This window comes from Kryptolebias marmoratus, linkage group LG11, assembly GCF_001649575.2.
Source record: "Kryptolebias marmoratus isolate JLee-2015 linkage group LG11, ASM164957v2, whole genome shotgun sequence".
Taxonomy (NCBI): Eukaryota; Metazoa; Chordata; class Actinopteri; order Cyprinodontiformes; family Rivulidae; genus Kryptolebias; species Kryptolebias marmoratus.
The window spans coordinates 22,483,449-22,509,550 of record NC_051440.1 but is presented as its reverse complement, the minus strand read 5'-3'; the positions used below and the strand labels follow the sequence as shown (position 1 = coordinate 22,509,550).

Sequence of the window (26,102 nt, the reverse complement as noted above, 5' to 3'; positions counted from 1 at the left end):
CACAGCTGCCCAAGGTGATCTTTGGGTGTGCTGGCAGGCTATTGGCACAGGAAGCTGAGGCAGCTCAGATCAGGCTAAAATTACCAAACATGGCAGAACCAACGTACAATAGCTCTGCTGATTAGGTTTGTCCTCTACTGGTGAGCAGATTAGGTATAAGCACACATGGGTGGTTCAACCTTTAAAAAAAACCCAGTAAAAAACCATTTGAATGTACTATCAATGAATCTCTGCAGTTTTTCCATTTCCTTGGTTCCTCTTAATTGAGCATTGTTCCAGCACGAGGGCATGAAGCATAGGAGTTAATGGGCAATAATTATATGTGAGAGAGGCTTTCTCCCTGGAGTGGAATCCAGAACAAATGGAAGCTCCGATGTGCAACATTCTACTTCATTACATCTGCTGCGATTAAAGGCCGAACATCTGGCACCATATCCTGACAGATAGACAAGATTTCTGGACTGGAAGGAAAATCGAGGAATATTTACAAAAATGCAACACAGGGTATTTACTGGATGAAAGAACAAGTGCTTTGGGCAAACATAGAACAGTTTTCGTATCATACAAGTGTTGGACAGTTAGAGCTGTGGAAACACGAGCAAATTATTTGATCACTAGGAATAAAACAAACAGGACAGAGTACCTTTTTCTACACTTTCACATCACAATAGACTTTATTATCATAGGCAGTATTTTTCTTTTTCTTTTTTTTTTGCTACAGATAAATACATACTGTGGCATTTCAAGTAAACACTGGAATGTACATCAAGGTTGGCTGTTAACATCTTTTTTTAAACAATCTTAATCATTCTAACCTTTTCAAGGTGAGGCTAAAACAATAATCAGAACTGTCTGTATCTGCAGTTGCTATGACAACATCAAGTCCCACACAACGATGTCACGCCGATCTGGTCTCTGCCTGATGCACGGTTGTCTCCCGTGACACTCAAAGACGATCTCAAGGGTGCCTGGGGTGCGTGTGAGCGTCTGAGGCGGCGGTCGGGGTAGAGACTGTTGTCGAAGGGCTTACGGTGGACACAGAGGACGTGGGTCTTTAGGTTTCCTTTCTGCGAGGCACTATAGGGACAGTACCTGCACTGGAAGGGCTTTCGGGCTGGAACAAAAGAGAAGGAAACAGGTTACTTTGGCTTACGCTTTAAGAGAGCATACAGCATATTTGCGTGTTCAAAATCGTTAACATCTCTGAAGATTGGGATTGTTTTGCAGCTTCTAGTTCTGAAAATAGCCATTCAGATTTATGATGCAAAAGTACATGACACTTCCAGTTCCAAGATGAGTTTTTGAGTCTTTGTTTCCGCCAAACCTCAACTTTAAATCATACTGCATTACTGTTCGTTGCAAAAAGGATCTTCCTTACTTTCTTGTTTTTCTCCTGTCCCACTGAGAAAGGCAGCTATTTTCATAAGAAAGAAAGAAACTAAAGTGCTCCACCAGTATATTGTTTTCTCTCTCTCTGCTTATAAGTTCAACTGCTTGTTAGGCGTTTCAAAGATTTTATTCTGTATTATTTTATTATTTTTTCAGTTGGAAGTTTGAAATTTCAAACATAAAAAAAGCCTTTCTATGTTGCAGTAAATGATTTCACAAATCTTAAAGACTTTACAATCTTCACAGATAAATCCCTTTGCATTATATAACCCATAAAAAACTTTGATTTTAAATCTTTTTTAAAACCTAAATACTGATTTCTTTGTTTTAAACTCGTCACAAAGACCATTCCACAATTTGACTCCTGGAACAGAAACACGTTTATATATTACTCACATTGGTTCACAACTTTCAAATATAAATAATCCCTCAAAATTAACTAATTAAAAAAATTAACAAATAGCTATTGTTTGCAACAATAAATATCTTTTCCATTGTTAATAAATACACAATATCTGTAACATTTAGGATATAAAACATATAAAGAAAATATTTGAATGCTCATTATAAAAGGGTTCATGTATTATTCTAACAGCTCTTTAAGTTTAATTATTGGGTCTAGATTAATTTTATTTGGTTAAAATAAGCCTAAAGTCTGTCCAGTAGGTATTTCGGCATCCTTCAAGTAATTAGCTGCTGCCTCAAACTCTGAAACCGAAAAGTGACTGTAAAATTACAAGAGTTAGTCCTTCTTTTACTAAAAAAAGACTCTTATTTAACCCTTTTAAGAACAAAACTGGAATACTTCAACAAGATGCAGCATATTTTCTTTAACTGTGAATGATGTGGTAATAGAAGAAAGAAAATATGGTTCAATAGACTAAAACAAGGAAGTGGGAGGACTTTGTAGCTGCCAGGAATGTCCATAAAATCTCTTCCTGTTGTGTTATTAATTACCATGTTGATGGAATTCAGGTAAACAGTTTAACATTACAAGCTACTGAAGGCCTCTGGGTGTTTTTTACATGACTAAGTTTCATTTTCAGTTCCTCTAGAATTTGTGCATTTATGAACCTCTAAATGGGTTATATATGAGATTTAAATTTTAAAAATGTCAGTGGGATACACACAAAGCCCCTACCAGTTAGTGTGTGCTAATTAAAAACAGAGTACAGTCTATTTTCTAAATTTGCAGTTTAACTTACAAAACACAGAAACTGATAACAAGTTTTATAAAAAAAAAAAAAGGCCAGCAAGTTCTTGATCATATTTCCTGTTCTGAACAAAAATACACACAGACACACACTCAGTCTCTCTCTCTCTCTCTCTCTCTCTCTCTCTCTCTCTCTCTCTCTCTCTCTCTCTCTCTCTCACACACATACACAAGTGCTGAACTGAGGAATGACAGACGTCTGCAGCTGGGAAGGAATGCCTGCCAAAACTTCCTGTCTGTCCACCTCTTTAGTGCCCGCTACAAAGTTCCACCACAAATAAAGTCAACCTACATGACACAGCACACCATGTACCCTTAAGATACAAACAACAAAACATTTGGTTAATAGCTTCCAGGATTTAAGCTGGCTTCAATAAAAGAGAACAAAAAAGCCTGAAGGTGCTGCTAAGATCAAAACAGCAGCTCAGCTGGGTGACTCATTTACCTCTCTACCTAGAAGAATACATGTCCTTGTTCACCACAGTGCTATTTTTGAGATGTTACTTCATACATGGACTTTCTCTGCGCCCCTCTGTCTAACACTTCAGTGTGTTTTTCTCTGATTCATGGTTACAGTAAACCATTATGTGCTGATGTCATTCGACATCACTTCCCAAAAACTGAGGGCTGTCTCAGCCCTTTCACCCCCACCCTCGCCTCTTCCTCTCGATCATGCTCCTCATCAGAGCAAAGACAGCTGGACACAGCTCAACACTCACTTTCACATCTACATAAAAAAGGTGTTTTTTGGAGGAAAAGTGGGAAAAATCACAGAAGGTGTGAGCAATAAAAGGTAATGCTCCATCTGTCGGTGTGTAATAACCTGATGGCCGTAAAGGACACCCACACACACACACACACACACACAATCATGCACACAGTCACACACTAGTCAAAGAGAGGATGAGGCCTGACAGATTTGAATATCATCAGGACGGACAGAGGGGTTTGTGAGTGTTTGTGAAGAGGGAGTGAACTGTTTGGAAGAAAAGTGGAAGAAAAGCTCAGTTAAAACTCAGGTAGGGAGCAGTCTGCGGTCCACCTGTTTCACACCAACTTGCACATGCCTCGACTGGTGTGGGTGGAAAAATCTGAAAATAGGGTGGATTCCAAATATAAACATATCTGATTCTGTGAATTAGTGCATCACTTTTATCACACTTTCTCAAGGTTCACACATTTGCTGTAACTTGATAAACTGAACAGATTTTCCTCAATCTTGTTCAAAACTTGTGAATTCTTGTAAACAATGGGAATTTTGTTTGTGCTCATGGAACGAGTTAACAAAGAGCCAAAGGGTCCCGTGTTTACATGAGCTGTTTGTTGCCCTACTTGTCTCCCCCTCTCTGCCTCTGTTGCTTTACTTTCTGTCCCACCTCGTCTCCCTTAAGTCTGCTGTTCCCTCATTCCTCCCACCAGAGGAGAGGGGAGGTCCAAGAGAGGGCAACCTCCAAATAAGTTCCATTAATCACAGGCCAGAGACTAATGTAACTAATATTTTACAATTAGAGAAGACAGCAGTGGGCTCAGAGCCATCCATCTCTTCACCACATGATCCTCCATTCACAGGCTGCTCAAAGCAGAGCTTCACATTCAGACCCACACAAACACGTATATATACTCCTTTCTACAAATATAAATATTTGCAAATGCATTAAAAAATAAAACTTAAGTGTGGTGTTGAAAGAAAGAGTGGATATCTGCTTGTAGTGAAACTGAATGCTAACTGATTTCGACATATAACTGTACTGACAGCACAACATTGCAGCAACTTTTTTTGTGTCTAATGTATTTTAGCATTGATTACTGTTAAAAAAAAACAACTACTTGCACAATCCTAGGAAACACTGACGTGTTTGTGTTTGCCAGTAGCTAGAGTAAATGTACAAGTCAGCACAAACCAAACCAGTGAAAACTACGATACATGGCATTAAAGGAAGCAAAAACATTAAAATCAAATAAACATTTAGTTGATTTCAACTTGAGTGTTATTATTTCTGCCAAGGAGGTTATGTGATCGACATGACTTATTTGTTTGTTTGTGTGAAAGATTATTTTAAAAGTAGTGATTGTTTTTTTCTTTCTTTGTTTGTTTTTTGCTTTAATATAAAGTAGGCATTGTATTATGTAACCTGAAAGAAATTACTGTTTGGTCTCAGTCCAGATCTGCATCTAAAATATGTACCTTTTGTAGCTTTAATTTTTTACCTTACCTTTTATTTTCAATTTTTATTGTATCAATTTACTGTAGTTTTGGCTTTCTTGCTGGGTTTTTAGAATTTAAAAGTTTTTACCATTTTTATATTTACCACTGATGTTTCCACGTTACAGAATTTTCTGTCCTTTAGTCCCATTCACTGAGTTTAAGGAGTGATCATTGTTGTTTATTAGTTTTATGATTATTATTATTTAAATTTGTCTTTTTTTGTCTTTCTTTTGTTTTTAACTTTGTTTTGTTTGCTGTTTTGTTTTTGTTTGTTACAATCTTGGAAATAATTTGCATTACTTCCAGACTGTAAGAAAAAAAAAAGATTGATTGATTGTTTTATTGCACTGATGTAATCTTTTACAACATTATATAAGGTTATTTTAAAGTAAGCTGCAAAATAGTGCACCTAAATTGACATTACAAGCACACAATTTGTTTTATTGCAAATGTTCAGTGTCACAGATGAGCCAGCTGTTCTATAAGTCAATAATATTTACAAATTTTGTCTTTCTTCTTATATTGTGTCCTTTAATTATCAAATAACCTTTATTAGAAAAATACATATTTTTATATTTTCACTTTATTATCTGAAAACCCTTTTAAGAAAAGTCATGTGATTAGAATTTCTCAATGACACCATTACTGAAAAACTGCTGAAGAAACTGTTTGTTTTCAGCTTTAAACCTTGAGTCTCTGCATTACTAAAAATCCTTTGCTACGCTTTAACAAACAAGACTGGATTGCCTTTTTTTGGTAGTGTCTAAAAGGAGAGGCATCAAACTAAATGTATATCTCTCTGCACAGTGAGGAACAAACATCCAGGACAAAGTAAACACCTAACTGGCTAAAACTCATTTTTGAACAGAAGGGACTTACCAAACATGACACAACATGGCACAATCTTACCTTAGCAAATTCTCTCTAGAGATGCTTGTTGGTGAATTTACACACTTTTAGAAAAAAGACCAAGCAAGCCCTGTGTTTATTATCTTTACTGGACACTGAGTGTAATTTTATTCATTAAAATTATCTAACCCTCGGGTTGAAAAATGTGTCTTCTAAATTGTGCTGCAAAGTCTTTAGTCAGATGTATACTAATTTCAACTAATTTAAATTTTGCTGTATTAAATCTGCACTTTTATATGGCTTGTTTAAATATTTTAATAAGTTCTTCTTTCTGCTTTCAATGTAAAGTACAATTTATTTAAAGAATTTCCTCAAAGAAGGACTCTGTTGTGAGATGTATCAAAATATAATGCATGTTTTGGCTTATATGCGGATCCGTGTGAGGCTCAGCAAATGAATATGTTTGCACCTGCATGGATACTTTCAAGTGTGTTTGTGTTGTGTACGTGTGTGTGTGTGTGTGTGTGTGTGTGTGTGTGTGTGTGTGTGTGTGTGTATGGTGCAATGAGAGTGTGTTGTGTCATAGGCTGAGATAATGACCATGATGACAGTGGCGTGGCCGACGGGGGCCAGAGGAGCTGAATGGTGACGGATGACACAGGCCTGAGCTCTGATGGCACACAGACAGTGAGTGATGACTGCACATCCTTCCCTGTGCTCCACCCTTCATTATCTCTATGGGGAGAAACACGGCACAAAGGCAGGCTGCGCTGCCCTCTCGCTGCCCTCAAACGACATCTGCTCATGGAGACAGCCACACTACTGCTCCTCTTTCACCTCGCTGTCGCACCATCTATCTCCATCTACGGTGATCTTTCTCGCTCCTTTTCTCTTTTCTTTTCTCTCGCTCCCTGTCCCCTTGTCCGCAGAGGGTATACAGAGGTCAGACAAAGAGATAATGACTCACCCCCTTTCAACCTTTCAAATCAGGGTCTTTTCTTTCTCTCTGTCCTCCATGTTCTTTCATTCTTAATCCTTTCTTTATTGATCTTCTCATATTCACTTGTTCTCATGCGTCTGAGGAGTCTTATCTGATGTCACGGATGGAGGAGACCCCAGATGTTACTTTTTGATTTAGCTGTCTGGCTAAATCTTCTGAATATGAAACTTCTCTAAAACTGCAAAATTATAACATTTAAAATAAAAGTTGTTCCATTTGTGCCTGCTCATGCATAGAAAGGTTCAGAGGTACTTTTAGGCAATGCCACAAATAAATGTGGTAAATGTTGCCATCTAGTGGTTTAGTTGACGCGGTGCAGCATTGAGGCACTGTTTAACACACAAGGGAGGACTCAATGAGACTAATGAGCATGCAGACAGGTTCAACCAGAGGTCACCATCTGGCCAATTACCACTGCTGGCACATTGGAGCCGACCTGAACTGTCATCACAAACACATCACTCCATGTCCAAACTGCCCAGCAATATGTCACCGTGCCACTCGACGTGCCATACAGTATGGAGAGGATGGGGGCAACAGGAGACAGCCCCGTGACAAAGCCACCTGGTCATCACTGCAGACAGGACAGACTGCTGGCCCACCTGCTTAGCTCAGTTTTGGAGGACACTCAACGGACTCTCAATGTCACTAACCCATCTCAGTGTCCACTTTGACTGACAGGTGTTTATTGTGTCTTTGACATTTGCTTCCTGAGGGAGGATAGAAATGGATCAATCCGCAGTGAACAGAAGGCAGGGGATGCTTAAAATAGCTTGCATTGATCACGCCGCTGAAACATATAGGCAACAGTTGCGGCTGAATGTTTTATGGGAAAGATGTGGTTTAATGATTCCAACGGTTCTCACGTATTACAACATGAGGCTTTCTCACAGACAAACCCTAAACTTCCCAGACTCTTTAACTCCAATGTAATGATTTAATCCAATTGGCATTATAAACAATAAAACCAAGAAAGAAACACGAACAGTGCAATGACTAAGACAGGAGGTATAAGGGAGGGGTGCGTTTTGGCATATTATAATAACCATCTGTACAATCAAATAGAAAACTACATCTTGCTGTTAGAATCATAAAGAAGGGGAACAGATGTTAATCCCTAATGGAGTTGACAGGCACTTCCCTGTCTTTCACATGAACATATTGAGTTTCTGAATAAGAGAGGGGGGGATCAGAAGGAAGGTGTATCATGTTGCACTCATAATACATGCATATCAAAGACCCCAGCTGTTGGATTCCCTCTCCTGAGAGACAGCATTATTAAATCTGCACTCAGCAAGCATATCACACCAGCACAAGAGCTTAAGCCTCTCCATCAGTGGGCTCCATTGGCTTGGCGATTTGTAACCTATCACATAAGGAGATTATATCATCCTTTAAAGTGTACAGCTAATCAGTGCCACACACCTGTGTCTTATTTAGCCCTTATTTGAGATCAGAGTTGAGATCTGAGAAAAAAAGAAAAAAAAAAACTCAAGTGCTATAAGTATAAGGGAAGTGTGTGGTTCATAATTGGCATGATTCACACACACTCACACTCACTCTTCACACTCCTGCTGTCGAGGGATGAGGGCTGAGATACTGCCAAAAACTCTTTTTGGATCTCTGTAGCAGAATTCTTGTGGCAGATAAAGTCACAGTTTGGTACCAAACCTAAAGTTTGTCCTCCAGTTAACCCCTTCACTTATGTGGCATAGAGCAAAGCATTCATCAGTGGATAACAAGATGATGACCAGCCAGCGTTTGTCCACTAGGTGGCAACATATACCTTCAAATGTGGAGATGACTTTGGCTGCAGCCTGATTACAGTGACAGCTGCTTTCATTGAATATGATAAATAAGCTTATGCTCACCTGATGCAACATCTTTCTCCATGTTTCCTCCGCCATTCACACTGGCTTTCTGGGCACTGACAGATGTGCTGTTCAGGCTCCCCTGAGATCTGAGGAAGGAGAGCAGGGCACCCTGGTGCATGAGTGGATCTGCCGGTCCTGGGGTCAAACCATCAAAAGAGGAGATGGGAGGTTCAGTCACAACTCTTCCCCACTGTCCAATCTTGTTCTGATTCTTCTCTCTGGGAGCCTCAAAATCAGCGCTGGACTGTCCCAGCTCCTTTGACTCAAGGACATCATTTTTCAACATCTTCCACTTGTCAGCATTGTCATTTTTGTCCTCCCTCCCTTGCTCAGAATTTTCAAATTCACGTTCTTCGTCGTGACCTATGGAGCCTGCATTCTGCAAGTTCATCTCTTCTTTTGTTCCCTGCACCAAAAGGTCACACTGATATGCGGGTTTCTCACAGAGTTCAGCCGGTGCATTCGAGTAACTTTGTAGCCGGCGGGTAATGGAGGACGAAAGTCCATTATTAAAAAGGCCAGACATCTGTAGTACAGCAGGAGATGTGGCTGAATGAGATGGGACAGAGTCTGGCCTGCAGGACAAATCCAAAGGTTCATACTGGGACTTTCTGGTTGGACCAGATAAAGACCTATCTAAACCTGCATCGTCAGTGTGATCAGCCTGCTTGTTAGCAAGAAGGACTTTCTCAGTGTGGCTCTCTGGAGCAACAAACTGACCGGCACCTGGGCTCCAGTCCTCCCTGGATCTGGGTCTGAGTTTGGGTTTGGGGCTGCTGCTGTCGCTGGGCTGCAATGGAGGAGAAAAATCTCTGTTGTCCTGCCAGTGGGGGAAGTTATAGCGATCCAGGTGGAAGCTGAGGGAGGCGGTGGTGAAGTCACTGGAGAGTGGACACCTGTAGACTTTCTCACCTGACACAGACAAGAACAGCAGAAACATGATAGGATACAAATCAGATTAAGAAACTATGGTTTTATGAAGCATTTTGAGCATTTTGCTCTATATGCACCAAGACCAGTTGTCTAAACATGAAAAATGTTGCAATCTCACACCAGGCTGAGTTGAATGATTTAAGTGCTGCCCTGCAGTAAATCAAGCTTGTAATCAGCTTTCAGCTCCAGTGATCCATCATCTTACAGTATGAACGCCACCACCATGTGCAATAAATACACCCAAAGATGTTAACAGCAAACAAGATTCTTCCAGAAATAATAAACAGTGAAATTGTTAAGCAACTAGAACAAGGCAGATGTTGCAGACATGAGCTATATTCCATCAAAGCCAGTAAGTGGGTTTCTCAGTCAAAAACAAAGAAGAAGAAGAAGAAAAAAAAAACTAAGTCCAACATGTGAGCCGTTCTGATTAAACCCACCATCTACTGTAGCTGAGTTTATTTTTGTTTCATACTTGAAAAATGACATGTTGGAAACATAATTCAAAAAGTACAAAGTGTGTTATTGAGGAGAATGACAAAGAGTAATTTTTCTCTCTTTAGCTTGTGAATAATTTCCGTCTGGAGACAAGATTTCATCTTGCACACCATAACTTTTAATTAAAGGTAATTTAAATGTCTTCTTCCCTCTGTTTACCTACACTTTCATCTTATAGCTATCACAGAAATACCCTGCAGGGTTAAACACACTCTCTGTGACCATTTTGAGTTAGTGATTGTCTCAGACCTCTGCCTTGCACTGTCTTTAAACAGCCCAGCTGTTTCGCTGCCATTCCAATTACAGTAAAAGTCATCCGACGCCATTAAGCCACAAATATTGGCAGTTTATTGCCCAACACTCTCTTGGCATTTGAAGGTCAGGTCATACATTATACTGTGTCTTTTAGGGATGCGTCTGGGATAGGGAGATAAACCCACCACCATTAATTTAATTCTATGCATATTGATGCCTTATTGTTCTTCTTTAATGGACTAATACCTGAGTTACAGCAGTGATTCATCCCTGTCACAGAAATATCAATTTCATACACCTTAAGATCTGACCCTGAGGTAATTCTCTGAGGTAAATCTAAATCTAATGATCTGTAGTAGTGGCTCTACTTTGTTTCCAACTTTAGTAGGAAAACCATCATTTTTAGCTGAATGGTACTAAAAGTAGGGCTGTTTTCTTCTATTACAATCTGCAAAAGCGTAAAATAGCACCCACATATTAATTAAATTGAGCCGTACTTAATGAGATTGAAAAGTCACAGCTGAAATGGAAAAATTATGCCCTTGAACTAAAGTCAGCTCTCTCTCTTTACACTGTATATGTTTGCATGTGAAGTGTGTTTTGATTTAATGTCTGCGTACATTAAAAGTGCGTGGCAACGTGCGTGGGTGTGCTAGAGCGGGAAAGAGACCTTAACAGTGCCACACCCTTAGTCTCCAGTAACGCACAAAAAAAAAAAAAAAAAAAAAAAACAGCTTAATGGAACTCTTTGAGACACACTATATATCTCAATTATTCTGTGGCTTAAATTACGATGACATTAACGGTTTGCTCCAAAAGCAGAAAACACATATATCTGACCTCATCTTTCAGTGTGGCCCTTCCTAAATCCATTTGCCAGCTCGCGCAAGAGCGGTTAAACAACACAAAGAATAAAGGCTGTGCCTTTTCTCTCTTCCTTTGGATGGGTGCCATCTTTGTGATTGCCTGGTTCATGCTAACTTAATCAGTTTAAGATTTACTTACAGTGCCGAGGCTCACATTATGTGAAGGGAGTAATTTTAGAGCTTAGATTTATCAACCAAAACTCCAATTACTGCATCATTACAAACCCCAGCCTCTCTCACCTAACACAGAGCATCTAATGAAGTGATGCGTATGACTTATCCTCATCTTACTGGATATGCATGATGGAGGAAAAAAAAAGTGTAAATAAATAAAAAAATAAATAGATGCTTCAAGTGAGCCATGTCTTTGGGAAAAAATGCATGCAGCTGGGCAAGTGATTCATTTCATATGGAAATAGGCTTTAAGATTTACAGCCATATATCCCCGTCAATGCAATCACACTCTCACATATTATTTGCTTACACGAGCATTTGGCAGTTATATTGTAGATATCAAACTCTGTATACAGTGGAGCTTTGGCTCTCTCCATATATATGCAATCACACACCTGAAATGCAAAACAGAGATGCATGTTGGCTGGTTTGGTTTAAGATGAAACAGAGTGAGAGTCACACACACAAGACTGGTGAGAAAAACAGGGGCACCAGATGTTCTTTGATGTTTATAATAGCATATATTATTAATATTAATTAGACCACATAGTCAATGACGCATTTGGGACGTTTCCAAGTCAATTAAGCCAAATGGCATTCAGGAGACGGCGGAACAATATTTCAAGGCAGGTGTTCAGAACTCCCTGGGTAAATCTTTTTATCTGCATGCTAGGAAAACAAGCATTTTGAGCTTAATTTGAGCCTCATATCTGCAATAATAATTAAAAAGAGGATTAAAAGACAGAAGTGAGAGGGAGATCGAAAAGCCAACAGGTAATCAATTCAGACAAACCAGTCAGACTGGCTGATCTCTGAATAAGAGGTGATTCTCTTAAGCCAAGTAAAATAAAGATCTACATTGTTTTAAAAAAAGAAGTATTTTAATGTTAGAAATCACAAAGAATAGACTGATGCAACTGGAGCTAACAAATGAGAAGTGATATTCTGTGCAGCAGCCCACTTTATCTGTGTTTCTGGGTAAACCACTGCTCATGTTACCATTCAGTTTTACAGACGCTTATCACTTCAGGCACTCTTCAGCTGCAACGCTTACAGTAAAAGCAGCGTAAAAGCAGGAAATAAAGGACAAAACACATGTAGGGACAGCGCCATTACATGGTGTCTGCTCACTGACCTTGAGGTTAAGAATATTGAATGGGACTAATTAATAACTGTCAGCAGATTTTATATTTTTTAGACATGCTTTTATTCAGATCTAAGTGGTCTAATGTAGGTCAGAAGCCTGCAGCATGTGCCCTTTATGAGTTTATCATTTTAAAAAGACTTGTTATTCCTAATCTCAAATTATAATTAAAGCCAAAGAGCATTTTTTAAATATGTCCTGATTAGATATTCAGACAAGTAATTTGTAGCATGCCTCCTTTTGAAATCAAAGTGGAACTTCTAATTTAGGATGCTGGGTATTTGTAGTTTCATATCTAAATCTAGTGCTGTATCTGAATGTATCAAACAAAGGCGGGCTCCGCCACTCTGACAGCCATGACTGTACTATATTTGCTATCCATATTGAGAACATCAATAACTTCATGACCACCATAGGCTGACTATGAATAATGCAGCCAGTAATTCTGGACTAATCAATGTTCCTCAAGCTGAACATCTGGCAGTGGTAATTCTTCCTCAGCATCTCCGCTCTCCTGAATTAGAAAACACTTTCTCCCTCTTTCGTCCTCCACGTCCAACCATCGAGACAGACAGACTTGATCAGTTACAAGCCCCCCTTCTATGAACAAAACTTATCCTTGTTATTAAACCCTCATCAAGTGGTGCGTGTTCTCCATATGTGTAGGATTTACCTATCTGTCCCACAGCAGACCTGTGCGTTGAGCCAGGGCCAGCAGTGTGTGATTGTGTTAATTAATCTGTCATTGTGAGCGCAGGGAGCAGCTGCAGAGGTCTCTGGGATATATTGTCAGAGCTAAACAATGCGGTGCTAAGCCCCCAGAGTGAGTCTACCATTACACAGGACTAAGAACAGAGAGGAAAAGGAGGAGAGGGGGAGAGAGAGTCTGCCGGATCCATCATTGACTAAAGCAATGACGCCTGACCTTTACAATGAATTAGTTTCCATGCTTAATATTGACTGAAATTAGAGTCTGATACTGAATGTGCCATCCCAGAACTGTGCACACTCAAATCCTCAGCTAGCCAACTATCATAAATGTTTCTGGAAGTGACACCGTATGGTCTTGGAGATATGGGAGGGGGGGTTAGAAACAACAGAGCTTGTATATGTTTCTTAAAGAGCAACCAGAGAGGGATTTGGCCAAAAACTCCCAGCATTTACATGTAAATATGCAGATACCAGTATGTGTGTACAATATGGAAACAAAACATCTAATGGGATTAGACCTGATCCATTTATCTCTGCTATACGGACATCATTTAAGCGGATACTGGATCAAGTCCCACCAGAGCACATCAGACTTAGATAGTCATGCCACTCTAAGACTGTGAGAGTACAGCACACACATTAGCTATGAAGAAATCAAACAAAGTTCAGATTTATTTCTTCTCTTAACAACACTGTTCCAGCAGTAATTTAGGTTCATGATAACATGTTAGCAGGATGCCATGACAAGAAAGGCATCTACCCATTGAGCCGAATCATCCAAATCACCAGGTGGAAAAGAACACTATCAATAAAAATACCAGGTGGTAGATCAAATCATAAAAATCACTGGGTGGTATATATCAAATCATTAAAAACACCAGATGGCATGCATTAACATCTTGTGCCCCCGTAGGCAAGGGGTGGGGATGTGACAGATATAAAATAGAGGGTACTAATTATCCCCACAATTCAACATGATGCCATTATCTTTAAAAGAAAGACAAAGTCCTTGTGGATGATAATGTCTGTGGTGTTTTACTGACCCTGTGCTTCATGCCAACTCACTCCAAGTGGTTGAAACATTATGCATAAAGATTAAATTGAAATAAAATCATTACATGCTGTAATTTGAAATGTGCTGAGATATAATGACTTGTTAATAGAGGAAAAAAAATAAACTGGAAATTAGATTGTGGTGCCATCAATAGGATTATTCTAAAAAGTTACACTTAGGGGAATTTTGTCAAGAGCTGCAAAAACATTCTCCAGGGACTGAGCAGTGCTTTTTGTTAAGATTAACAAGATTTTAAAATTTACAACATTGTTTTTTTCTGATTTACCTGTAGCTGGAGGGGAAGATTGTGGCTGATGGTCTAGAGTACTGCCTGAGTGGGAGCTCCCTGTCTCTGTGGTCGTCTCTGTTGGCCCATGGTGACTCACACTGCCTGGGCTCCCAGGTCTGCTGATGGCCTTGGTGTCTGGATCACCAAGACACAGTTTCCCATCATCTACAGGAAGACATCTCTCAGGTAAGTAGGATGAGCACTGCTGCTGTTGCTGCTGATCTTTAGCCCTGAACATTTGCTGATCAATAGAAAGTCCAGGTGCCATGATCTGCCAACCTGCATAGCTGCCACTGTTTTTGAAAACCTCTCTGTTAGAGATGACTTTCTGCAGGTATTCCATGCTGGTGGAGCTCAGTGGAGGATGGAGATGATTTAAGCCAAACAAGGAAGAACTCTCTGTATCTGTCAGAGAACCTGAGGAAATCATTCTCCCTAACATCTCTCTGACCTTAATGTCTGCACCTGCTGTGGCCATCATGTGGTTATAATCTGATAAATCTGATCTGTCAGGCATATGAAACCTGTTGTGAAAGCGGGAAATGTATTGGGAGTAGAGGTTGCTTGGATGGTCTTGTGTTAGATTACTCAAGTCAACAGAGGAGTCGTGATCAGCAAGGATGTTACTCTTGGCAGCCAGCTTATTGAGGTGGACTTTCATGTGGTTCTTGAGAAACCAGGGCTCCTTGAAACGACGGCCACAGATTTGACAGCAGTGCTCAAAAGAGTCCTTGTGTTTCCTCATGTGGCCCTTCAGGAACCAGGCCTGGCTGAAGGTCTGGCCACACACCTCACAGGGGAATTCACCAACGGGCTTCCCCTTGTCACCAACTCCCACTGACAGTTTCTGGCCTGCACCTGAATCAGCAGTTATGTGTGCCATTTCAACATGGCCAATGAGCTCCTCCTCATGTGCAGCAGCGAACTCACACAAAGTGCATTTGTAAGGTTTGTGTAGGATCCTGATGTGGCGCTCAAGCTCCTGCTGCTTCCTGAACTTCCCCTTGCAAAATGAGCAGCGGAAGCCGGTGGCTTGGACCTGGATAGGCTCATCTGGGACAGCAGCAACCTTAGGAGAGGTGGATGTATGCGGTAGCAGATCTGGAGCACCAGAACTGTTTACTAATTGAGGCTCTGTTGGGTCGGTCTGTTGTAAAACCTTTTGAGGCTGGTTTGTGTTAGAAGGTGGTGGTTGCTGTTGGCTAACAATACCAGCTCTCATCTGTCTGTCTCTAAGAATCGCCCTTTCCTCAAGCTCATGAAGCAGCCTGTTCTCCTCTCTAATCCTCCCACGGCCTTTGCCCAGGATACCTTGCTTGTGTGTACGAAGGTGTATCTTCAGGTTGCCCTTTTGTGCAGCCCTGTGGTCACAGTATGGACACTTAAAAGGCTTCTCACCAGTGTGAGTACGCATGTGAAGAGAGAGGATGCTGTTGAAGCGGAAACGCTTCCCACACAATGGGCAGGGGTACTTCCTGTTCTTTCGGTTGTCATCTTGGGCAGAATTAACCTGGGAGACAATGCTCTGATTGGTGATTCTTAAGAACTGAGAAAGCTCCACTCTCCCGTTCATACTGCTGAGAATTCTTCCATCCATGATTTGATTGGCCAGAAGCGCCATCTGGCTCCTAATTGGGTGGGTGGATGGGGTAATGAAGCTGCCCTCTTAGGGACTGGGTGGCGTACTGTTTGGTGATCTGGGGTATCTCTCTGGTACAGTCCGAACGTTAGCAGTGAAATGAAGTCAATTTGCAATTAATCAGTTGAAACAGAATCAAGATTCCTGCAGCTCAGATGGAACTTCTGTTTGCTGCTGCCAGCACCTATAGAAAGAAAAAAACATACATATTATTCAAAAACATTTTGTGCTGTTCTGTACACAAAGTCACTTAAACAGGCAAGTTAAGTGTCAGTACAGTTATGTGCTGTCAATAAACGTAAAAATCTGCAACTGCATAATGCCAGTGATGCATTGCAAATAGGTCAGGAAATAGAGCAAAGTAGGTTCAGACACTCGTCATCCTGTCTTAAGTATACCTGTGGTTTTAGATTATTGTTGGAGACAATAAAAATGCTGATTTTGTCTAACCACAAAGGCTTCCTCAACAAATGTCTCATCCACACAAAAGGGTAATGTGAAAATCTTGTCTAGATCACATTTTGTAATGACACAACACTGATGCAGTACGAACATCAAAGTATGTCTGCTTCTGTTTTCTTTCCTTTTGAGTTCAAAACTCTTAGAAAAGTCTAAAGAAAAGATGAAAGTAAATAGCTGAGCTTTAGCACTTCTCCTGCATGTTTGAGTTAAACTCTTACCAGAATAATTATCTCACTGCTGCATTTAAAAGAGAAACAACTTAGTATTAGACATAAAAAAATCAACTACTGTAGTAGTTCAGGGAAGGATATTGAAGTAGAAAGCCTCCACTTGCCTGCTCTTTTTAATGCAACTGTGGCATCAAAACAAAGCTTCAAATTCATGTTGTGTTACAATGATAGAGGTCACACAGACGAGCCCTGCACAGCTCTACAGCAGCACCAAAGGGCACAGAACAAAGAATGCACTGTCCACCCTGAATTAACACAGGCTTACATCATCCTGGATCGCAACCTCAGTCAGTCACAAAAATGATGTACACAAAACCACACAGATAAAAAGTTAGTAGGCTTGGATGCGTGATTTGTGTGAGCTGCTCAAAGCTGTAGATCAGAAATTTATGTCACCATGTGGTACTGACCAAAGTCAAGTAAAGTCAAATGTATTTATATGACCAAACCATACCTGTCAGGAAAAAGTCTGCAAATTGTGTTGCAAAGTTGTGGATCCCCTTTTTATTTGTTAACTTGGTATTCAGCAGTCACACCACCAGAAAGCACACTGTGTTCTCTGTTCACTTCCCACTCACTTTCAAGGATTACTCTCATTACAACTATTGTTGCATTTACCTCTAATAATGCCATTACTTCACTGTAGCCTTGAATGTGAAATGTTGTGCATTGTATCCAAATCAGAATCTGCAAAAAGGTCAATAATGATTGATCAAACTGAGCTCCAAAAGGCTTTACATAGCCAGCATTTTTCTTCAATTACTTTCTGTTTCTTTGCTGAGCAACGCAAGTGCTCTTTCTTATCTGTCAGTCTCATCAAGCTACGAGGCAGAGCAAAAAAGCAAACGTTAAAATCATTCAGACTCGACAAACAATTTGATTAAAATAAAGGGTGCCATAGTGACCTGATTGCTTTACACCTCTCAACTAAAGACACTGGATGGTAATGCCTCCTAAATAAAGTGTTTGAGTTTGAGCCACCTGCTGCTGCATAGCAACCTCACTCAGTTGTGAAAATGTTAAAACCACACAGATAAAGAGCTGCCTGGAGCCATGGTTGGTTTGAGCATTGTGTCTGCTCTGAGCTGAGATCAATGTAAGGATACGGGGCTGACCTAATCATTTCTGACAGGCAGAAAGTAAGCGAAGGATATTAGCATACACTGAATCCACTTCATATTTACGAAAGTGGTATTTCTGATTAACTAAGCATAACAAGTTGGCCAAAAGCCCCTCATCACATGTGTGTCTCTGTGTGTGTGTGTGTGGGGGGGGGGGGGGGGGGGGGGGGGGGCAGATTTTGCAGGAATAGGTGTAGATGTGAGTGGGACCATTAGTTGTTTTCTCTGTCAGAGTGAATTAGGCTCTTTTTGGTGCAGACTGAGAGAGTGCTTGATTGTTATGAAGCATTGTGTCACAGCAGCGCTTCTTAGGTGTGGCCACGCATAGATGAAAAAGGAGCAGGTGTGATTTAGCACAGGCAATAAAACGGAAACAAAAATGTGATAGATACGCATACCCAGTTAAAGCAGCCATGGGAGCTGCAGATTCTGGATGATTTTTGGATCAAACATTACATTTGCTTTCATTTCTGTCTGGCAAAGGCTCCTATAAAGGATTTAACCAGCAAGACAATGACACTTCTGCACTCTGAAGTATCTGCTTGGTAGGTGGACAGTATTGTAAATGCACAAAGAGGTCACACTGGAATGGACAGATGAATGGTGTAAATTTTTCTTCTTTTTATTTAGACAGTATCTGAAAGTACTAAAAATGTATGTTGATTGCAGGTCTTAAAACAACCATTAGTTAAATAGCAACAGAAGAATTAAACTACTACAATCAACCTACTGATCTGACTTGACATGAAGATTAAAGGACTAGCATTCCTTGAAGGATTGCAAATCACCCGTCACCTTTCATGCCAGAGTTTTAAACAAAACACCGTTTCTGAAGAGGTGGGAATTATAGCCAGTTTGTTCAAACCTGGTACAAACAATTATGTTATGTGCAATCTATTGTAATATTGTGAAGTTATAGCTACTTCTGTGTAGGCTAAATTTATTAAAGATGGCAGCCATCTTGAATTGGGTTGAATTTAAAAGTTAATGAATTGTGGAAGTACTGTCTGAGAGTTTCACTATAATTCGTGTAGTGGTTCATGGAATTTTTTGTTAACAGACAGACAGGTTTGAAGCCAACAGTTAATGCCAAGGTTTCAGGCAAAAATATGTAGCGAGCATCATCCCCAATACATACTTTGATTGATCTCAGTATGTATTGGGGATGATGCTCAGTTAACGCTACATCTTATCTCACTAGCTGTAAAACCGCCTGAGTTGCAGCCATTTTTCTGTTTTCTAAGTTGACTTTGGTGGCTATCTTGATTTGAGACAATGACAACGACAAAGCTTTTGTGTGATCAGTTAATGCTTCAAGTGTGTGTTGAAGATGATGCTCAGCTACTAACACACCACATTTTAGCTCAATATATGTAAAACTGTCTGAGTTATAGTCACATTTTATGTTAGCTAAAATTGCTTAGCTGTGGTGGCCATCTTGAATTGGACTGACTCCAAGTGTTAATCAGTTATAGATATACATACAATGAATACTTTTATTTACATCAAATGAATACTTTTTGAGAGCTTTATTAAAATTTGTCTAGCAGTTTATAAGCTATTTTGTAACTGTACAGCTGAACGAACACACACACAGACTGGGCAAAAACATCACCATTCTTTGTCAGGTAATAATTATCTAACACCAAATAGTGATAAAAACTGTAGTAAGTGTTGTGACAGTATAAAGTATCTAAATACCATTTTTCCTAATTTGATCCTAGATTTGTTTTAGAGAGAAACAGAAGCAACTGTTGCATGAACTGACAAATGTTTAAAATATTTTGATATATAGACTGAATTTAGTTTGCTGACTTAGTCTGAAACACAGAGAAAATACAGACAGGTGCTTGATTTATGTGTGTGAATCTGATGCAATTCAGTGTTGAATGTATCTGTAGATGTCCCCTCATATTCTCTTTAATGCTGTTCTGTCGTCATCAAAACCTACACCAGCATATGTCATCAAAACTGCACATAATAAATATGATGACTTATGAAATTCAAAGACTTCAGGCTACAGTAGTTAATATTCTTAATATTATAAATCAGGGTCATGGACAGAAACTAAAACCTTGATGCCACGCTTTTTGCTCCCCTGCATGTCGCTCCCACCCACTCGCCCACCAAAACAGCAGCGAGCCAATCATTGTGAGGACCGCCCTGTCAGGGGGGATGAAAAGTCTGTACAAGGAAGAGGGCAGTGGTAACACAGCTGCCCGCCATGACCCGCACAAAAGATAGCGCCCATATACTTTATGACAGCCAGATTAATGAAACCCTATAGGAGCTCCTCTGTAGGCCTCCCAAAAGCCTGACGGAGACAGAATAGTCTAACCAGCACCATTCATTACTGCGGGTATACAGAGCACAGAAAGAGCACACACAGCACTGACAAACTAGCTCCTTGTGAGTAATCGCTAAAGAACTCATAAAGGAATACATACACATTTGTTGGGGATGCAGTAAATCTATGCCACTCCTTTTACAACTATCAAAAACCCGGCTTGTGCCCTGTAAAAATAAATCTGGCGTGCATGTGGCGCATCGATGATGTGCCGTTATTTCGGAGTCAGCTATTTCATACATTCAGTGAAAGGAGGCTTTCGATTAATTTTGTTTGTCTCAGTCAGTAATGCAGATTAGTGGCCCTGAATGCAAGGCAAAGAGGGGGGAAAAGAGCTCTTGTGGCAACATACTTAAGATACAGCGTAAAGCATTAGCAAGACAGATGGAAAACAGCAAGTTTGTAAGAGGGAACCAGCTGTGTGCATACCTGTATGAGTTAGTAGGAACTTCACACTTGCATTTGTCATTTGAAAAACTTAAAGGTCTTTTAAATGGCAAAAGCTTATAATTTCTGTTTATCTAGGACAACAAAGATGTAGAGATTATAAGTAAGCTATAGACGAAGTGAAGGAAACATGCAGCATCATTAAAACAAAAGAGGGTGCATGCATCTTACATGTAAATGTCAAAGCTTTATTCTGTCTTTTTGAGTAGCTCTAAAACATATCACAGAAAAGGAACTACAGTACACACACATGCAAAGACTTCCACACTCACGCGCTTTCTCTGTCTTTCGTTCTCTCTATCGTGCACACACACATATAAACACACACGCACACGCACACACACACACACATGCAAACAAACACACAGGCATGTGTGCATAGAATGTATTTTAAATCACTAATGTGTAAACAGTTGCTCTTATTTGCACAGACCACCTGTTCTTTCTGGACACGAACAAAGCTTTGGCGTACAATGGGGCAAGTTAACAGTGAGGGGTGCGTAGGGGATGTCTTGCACAGGAGAAGCCTATCCACATGGTGTAGGCTGCATCAGATGGTTGGGCCCTGCATGATGGCGGCCAGCTCCAATATAAACGCACGCAGATCTCCAAAAATGGAGCTCCTTCAGCCTGCAACATACTGAAGTGTTTTGCTTACAAGAACAACTTCCCCCTGATGAAAAAGATGCAAACTCTCGTCACTATACTATTTAATTTAACAGGACTCCTAACTGCAAGACGATAATCTTGTTTTTACATCTGTCTGTCGTACATTGCTCAATATTTGCAAATGTGGAAGGAATGGAAGAGAAACTAGATCCACTTTGAATTGCGAAAGCACTTGAAGGCACTAAAACAAAAGTCATTAAACGAGTCATCACAAAATCACAGCAGGACTCTAGTAATACCACTTACAGTAGCTCATTAAGCTATGGCATCCACAGGAAAAAAAACCTGACAAACAAAGAGCATAATCCAAGGCACATTAACTGGGCTGATAATTCAATGAAGTCTCATTTGGCAGCCATCTTGCCCTTGTGAAAGTCTTTTTTTTCTCTATAGCAGAGCACAGACCTCTCTATGAAGTTTATACCTCTCTCTGCCATTCTCTCTCAGTCCCTCTCTCTCACACACACACAAACACACACTCTGTGTCTCTCTAAAACAACAAAACATCCACCATTAGACAACGGGGTACCAGTGTAATTAGAAAATGACTTCCTTTGCAATCCTAGCTAAGTAGTTTACACACTGTAATTACAGGGACAAAATCATCTTTTCATCATTTCACTGATTGAGCTCATCAACCCAGTGGGATCCCAGGACTGTGCTCAGGCAACATCTGGGCTAAGAGAATTAGCCCTCAGTTTAGCAGGCCTTACACAGTGGCAAGCAAAGCAGTGTGAACACCGGACATGGCAGTGCGTGGCACACGTCTCTAATTTTTAGATTGCTGTGATCGCAAGCTCTATCAGACTGATGTGATTCAGGGTCACATTCGAAATACTTGCGTTACTGCAATAAAAAAAGCACAGCTTCTGTACTGTAGCTGTATCTATTTCCCAAGCTCCCAAAAATCTCATATCAAACTTTCACTCCTTTCGAGATCACTCCTTAACTTGCATCAAAGATTGACCTTGGAGCACAGCAGCACATCCTTTCATGGGAAACTTTATTTATTGTAATTCCCTGTGTGCCCTAAGCCTTGACTTTCTAACAAACACATGTGGTCCAGGAGCTGAAGGTGAAGTGCTTCTGTTCATCTCTGTCCTGCAGAAGGGCTCTGACTGCCTCTGTGTGTTGGCAACAGAGGCAAGTGTTTAATGTGGCAGCTGTTAGCCTCGTGGATTTTCACTAATCACTCTCTCCTGATTACTCTGATGAGTGTATGATGCTCTTAAATAATCAACCCGCAACGAAAAAAAAAAAAAAAAAGAAAAATAATTATCATCATCTCCCTAAGTAGTGCAGCTGCACCCGCCTGCAATAATTACAACTAGAACAGGGCGCCTTCTCTCGTCACTTACAACCACTTATTATTAGAGATAACGCTAATTGGTGCAGTGGTGGGCGACAATTCTTCATGGGGTCCATCGTAAAAAGCCAAACCTTGAAAGTTATGGCACATTAGAGGTCTTAAAGCCAAGGTGCGGTATTAAACACTGCATGCTGAGACATGCTGATAATCTGAGCCAGGGGAGTAGTAGAAGTCCTATCAGTAGCCCCTTGGTTTCCTCGCTGCCTTGCCCTCACTGCACCCTTCCCCCCACGCCTGGTATCAGCCTGGCAGACACAATTAACATTTTCATAAAAACAATTCCCGGCCTCCAATAGTCCAATGTAATTTGTTTTCCATCTCTGTTCATTAATCATTGTTTAAATCGGTGAGCCATCCCCTCCACTCTGCCATCTGCACTCAGCTGTGTTACAGATATGACACCTTCCCTCTTAATGGGAGCTGACAGCCAAGAGAGGAGGCCTGTGGAAAATAGCTTCCTGCATGTGCACTTCCACCTCACATACTGCCAGCAGGTGAGAGAGGGGTATTTAATGGGTTCTGATTAATCTCAAAGGCAAACAACATTACACTACAACATTGTAAGCACGCAGCACCACATGTTATATAGTACAGCAGCCCAGAAAGGGTGCAAAAAATATCGAAACTGATGCAGCTATGCTTTGAAACAATAACAGTGCGATCCAGATTTTGTCAAACTTTAATGCTGTTTTTTCCCTCTTCTAGTTAAATTAGTGCAGCGTTCCTACAATATGCTATTGTTTTCCTGGAATTGGGAGCAAGGTTATTAATTATTCACTGTTGTGTTCTCATATGAGGGGGCTATGCTTTTCACTGTATTGCCTCATAGCTCAAATACTTAAGGGCCATAGTACTCAGGCTAATTTCGTGAGGCAACATCACAGCGGTATCATTATCACAAGGCGTACACTTAGGAGATTAAAAGTTTCCTGAAGAGTCTGAATGATTGGAACGTTTTTTTGTTTTTTGTTTTTTTTTTCTTTTTCTGATACATTTTCAAAGTTCTTGTATTTCATTAGAGAGAGACATCAAATAACTTTTGTCTTCCTTTTTTTCCAAGTGATTTTAAGCCTAAGTCTAAACAGCTTAGGCATTGTTGCGGGGAGAAAATCCTACTCAGTGTGGTGGTAAGAGGGTGCCAAAAAGTTCATCTGGCTTGTTGATTTCACCGTGGATTACAGATATTCAAACCATGTGCCTCATGTTCAAACAAGTGCCTCTATCAGGGAAGAAAGTTGCCAAACAGAGCTTTGTCATGTAATCTGTATGAATTGACTGCAGCATAATGAGAAAACAGGCTGTGGCGGTACAATTAATACAGTTTCATCCAGTCGCTCTCCATTCGATTCCCACCCAATTTTATGATGGAAACCATTTTAGAAAGTCGACTTTTACCGATCTGATGAAAAGTTTAGCTCTGTTTAAAACACAAATTGAAACATTTCTCCATGATGAACTTTGTTTTATACAAAATGATTCAAGTAAAGGCTCTGGCTGCTTTTTTTTTAGGGGTGGTGGGGGCTGTTTCTAACAAGGACAACAGCAGCATCAGTAAATGATGTGTATATTCAAAGCTGAATATTTCATGTTGATTGATCGCACTGGCTGCCACCCACCTGCTCCTCCTCCTGTCCCACCGGAGCTGGCATGAGGAGAATTCAGTAATTGAGAAGAGCAGAGCATGGTCTCTCTTTGCTCACATATGACAGATGGGGCATCATCGCTTCAAAGGAGAGCATTTGGAAACAGGAGGAAGGGGAGGGGGCAAGAGGGTGAGGGTGGCTTTGAAAGTAGCTGTGCCACTCTCTGCACAGGTGACAGTTAAAAAAGAAGGTTACCATATCTAAATAAGTGCCATCAGAGCTGCAAAAGCAGGAATTAAATGTACAGATGAGAAGTTTGACAGGATACTCTGTTTTTTTTTATTACACATTGCAATCCACAGTTACCTTGCATCATTATTCTCCCACAACTTCTAGGCCATCTTATTTTTATAAACTCACACATTGGTGTGGCATTATAAACCGTTCTAGGATGTAGAGAAAAAACGGAATAAAACAAACCATAAAACGTGTCCATGTTTTACGCACTCTAAAAATGCACATCTGCTGTTTTTAGCATTGTTTTTAAAGATTCCTGATTCATTTTACCATAACTTCTGCTTTCACCGCCTCTCAACCTACGCTGTGACTTCGGTTAGTTCGCGAATAAAAAGAAAGAAAGAAAGGAAGAAACACTTGCATCCCTGAGAGAAACGTGTCTGTCACAATCTGTCTCGTCAGAAACTTTTTTTTTCTGTCCTTAGTAAATCCAGACGAGGGGCAGAGATTGCGCTTACCTGTCCGGCTCGGCGGTGCGCGGACGACGACGCGACGTGACGGATGGAGTTCAGTGGAGAGTGATGTTGAACAGGATCACTGACTGCTGACTGACGGACTGTACGCTCCGCACGCTTTATCACGAACGCCCAGAGCTCAGTTAGGTTCAGATCTTCCCTCCAAGTTGCCGTTCGCCGTCAACAAAACACGTCCGAACGCTTTCGACCGGAGACGAAGCCAGCAGTGCGCTTTCCTGTGTTGTATTTCCAACTGAAGACAGAGGTAATGAAATCTTTTTTTTTTTTAATTACTTGGGATACTTCGACATGTCCCGAAGCCGTATGTCTCCCTCATCTGGCCGCTGGTATGTAAGTGTAACAGACTGTCTGGCACCGTGCGTAAAATGTGCCCCGGCGTCTCCAGAACGCAGACTTCATTAATCCTTTTGTTGATGTTTCAGAGGCGTTGGTGAGCATGTGATATTTGTTTTAGGAATTATCTGCAACATTTCATGTTAGAAAAGTTAAATAAATGGGTTTTTATGATTAAAAGGACACATCTTCTTGTTGCTCATAGCTTTGAAATAAAGCTGCTGCTTGATGCTCATTGTGCCCAAAGTGTTTCATGCCATATATTAAAAAAAAAAAAAAAAACAGTTTAGCGTTTTACTTGGTAACTGTCTCACCTAGGGAGGTTTAATTAGATGCTTGCATCTTTCACATTTCTATCGTCTGACCTTCACTGTGGATTATCCTCCAAGACAACTAGCAATATCTTATTGTTTGAATGTGAATCCATTCCAGGCATATTCTCTTTTAATTCTTAAACATAAATAAACCAACATATACTGTTAATAATAATAATACCACAGCAACAGGTCATTCATTCATTCATTGTTTGTTTCAATCATGTTCAAACATTAACCATTCACATTATCAAATGTTACATTTCTTTTCACTGACATGTTCAAAAAGAAGTAGGCAGAAGTATGAACTTATCTATTCCTATGCCATTACATGTTTAAGCTTTCAACTATTTCACCTTT

General features: G+C 40.3%; 1 protein-coding gene across 1 annotated transcript; it reads right to left on the bottom strand.

Annotated features, from left to right (window-relative positions):
* Positions 1 to 666: 666 nt before the first annotated feature.
* Positions 667 to 25,411, bottom strand: LOC108237486 (zinc finger protein 536). Its single transcript, XM_017418920.3, has 4 exons — positions 25,369 to 25,411; positions 14,453 to 16,120; positions 8,529 to 9,443; positions 667 to 1,114 (listed from the first exon to the last, which is right to left on the bottom strand). The coding sequence occupies exons 1-4, from the start codon at positions 25,409 to 25,411 to the stop codon at positions 879 to 881; spliced, it is 2,862 nt and encodes a 953-aa protein (XP_017274409.1). The 3' UTR covers positions 667 to 878.
* Between the last annotated feature and the right edge of the window lie 691 nt (positions 25,412 to 26,102).

Excerpts from the sequence above, each read along its gene's own strand:
- LOC108237486 (XM_017418920.3), bottom strand. The coding sequence starts at position 25,411 with ATGAGGGAGACATACGGCTTCGGGACATGTCGAAGTATCCCAA. Across the intron at positions 9,444-14,452 it reads ATCTTCCCCTCCAGCTACAG|GTGAGAAAGTCTACAGGTGT; the intron begins GTAAATCAGAAA and ends TGTCTGTGTCAG. Across the intron at positions 1,115-8,528 it reads GGAGAAAGATGTTGCATCAG|CCCGAAAGCCCTTCCAGTGC; the intron begins GTGAGCATAAGC and ends CTTTTGTTCCAG.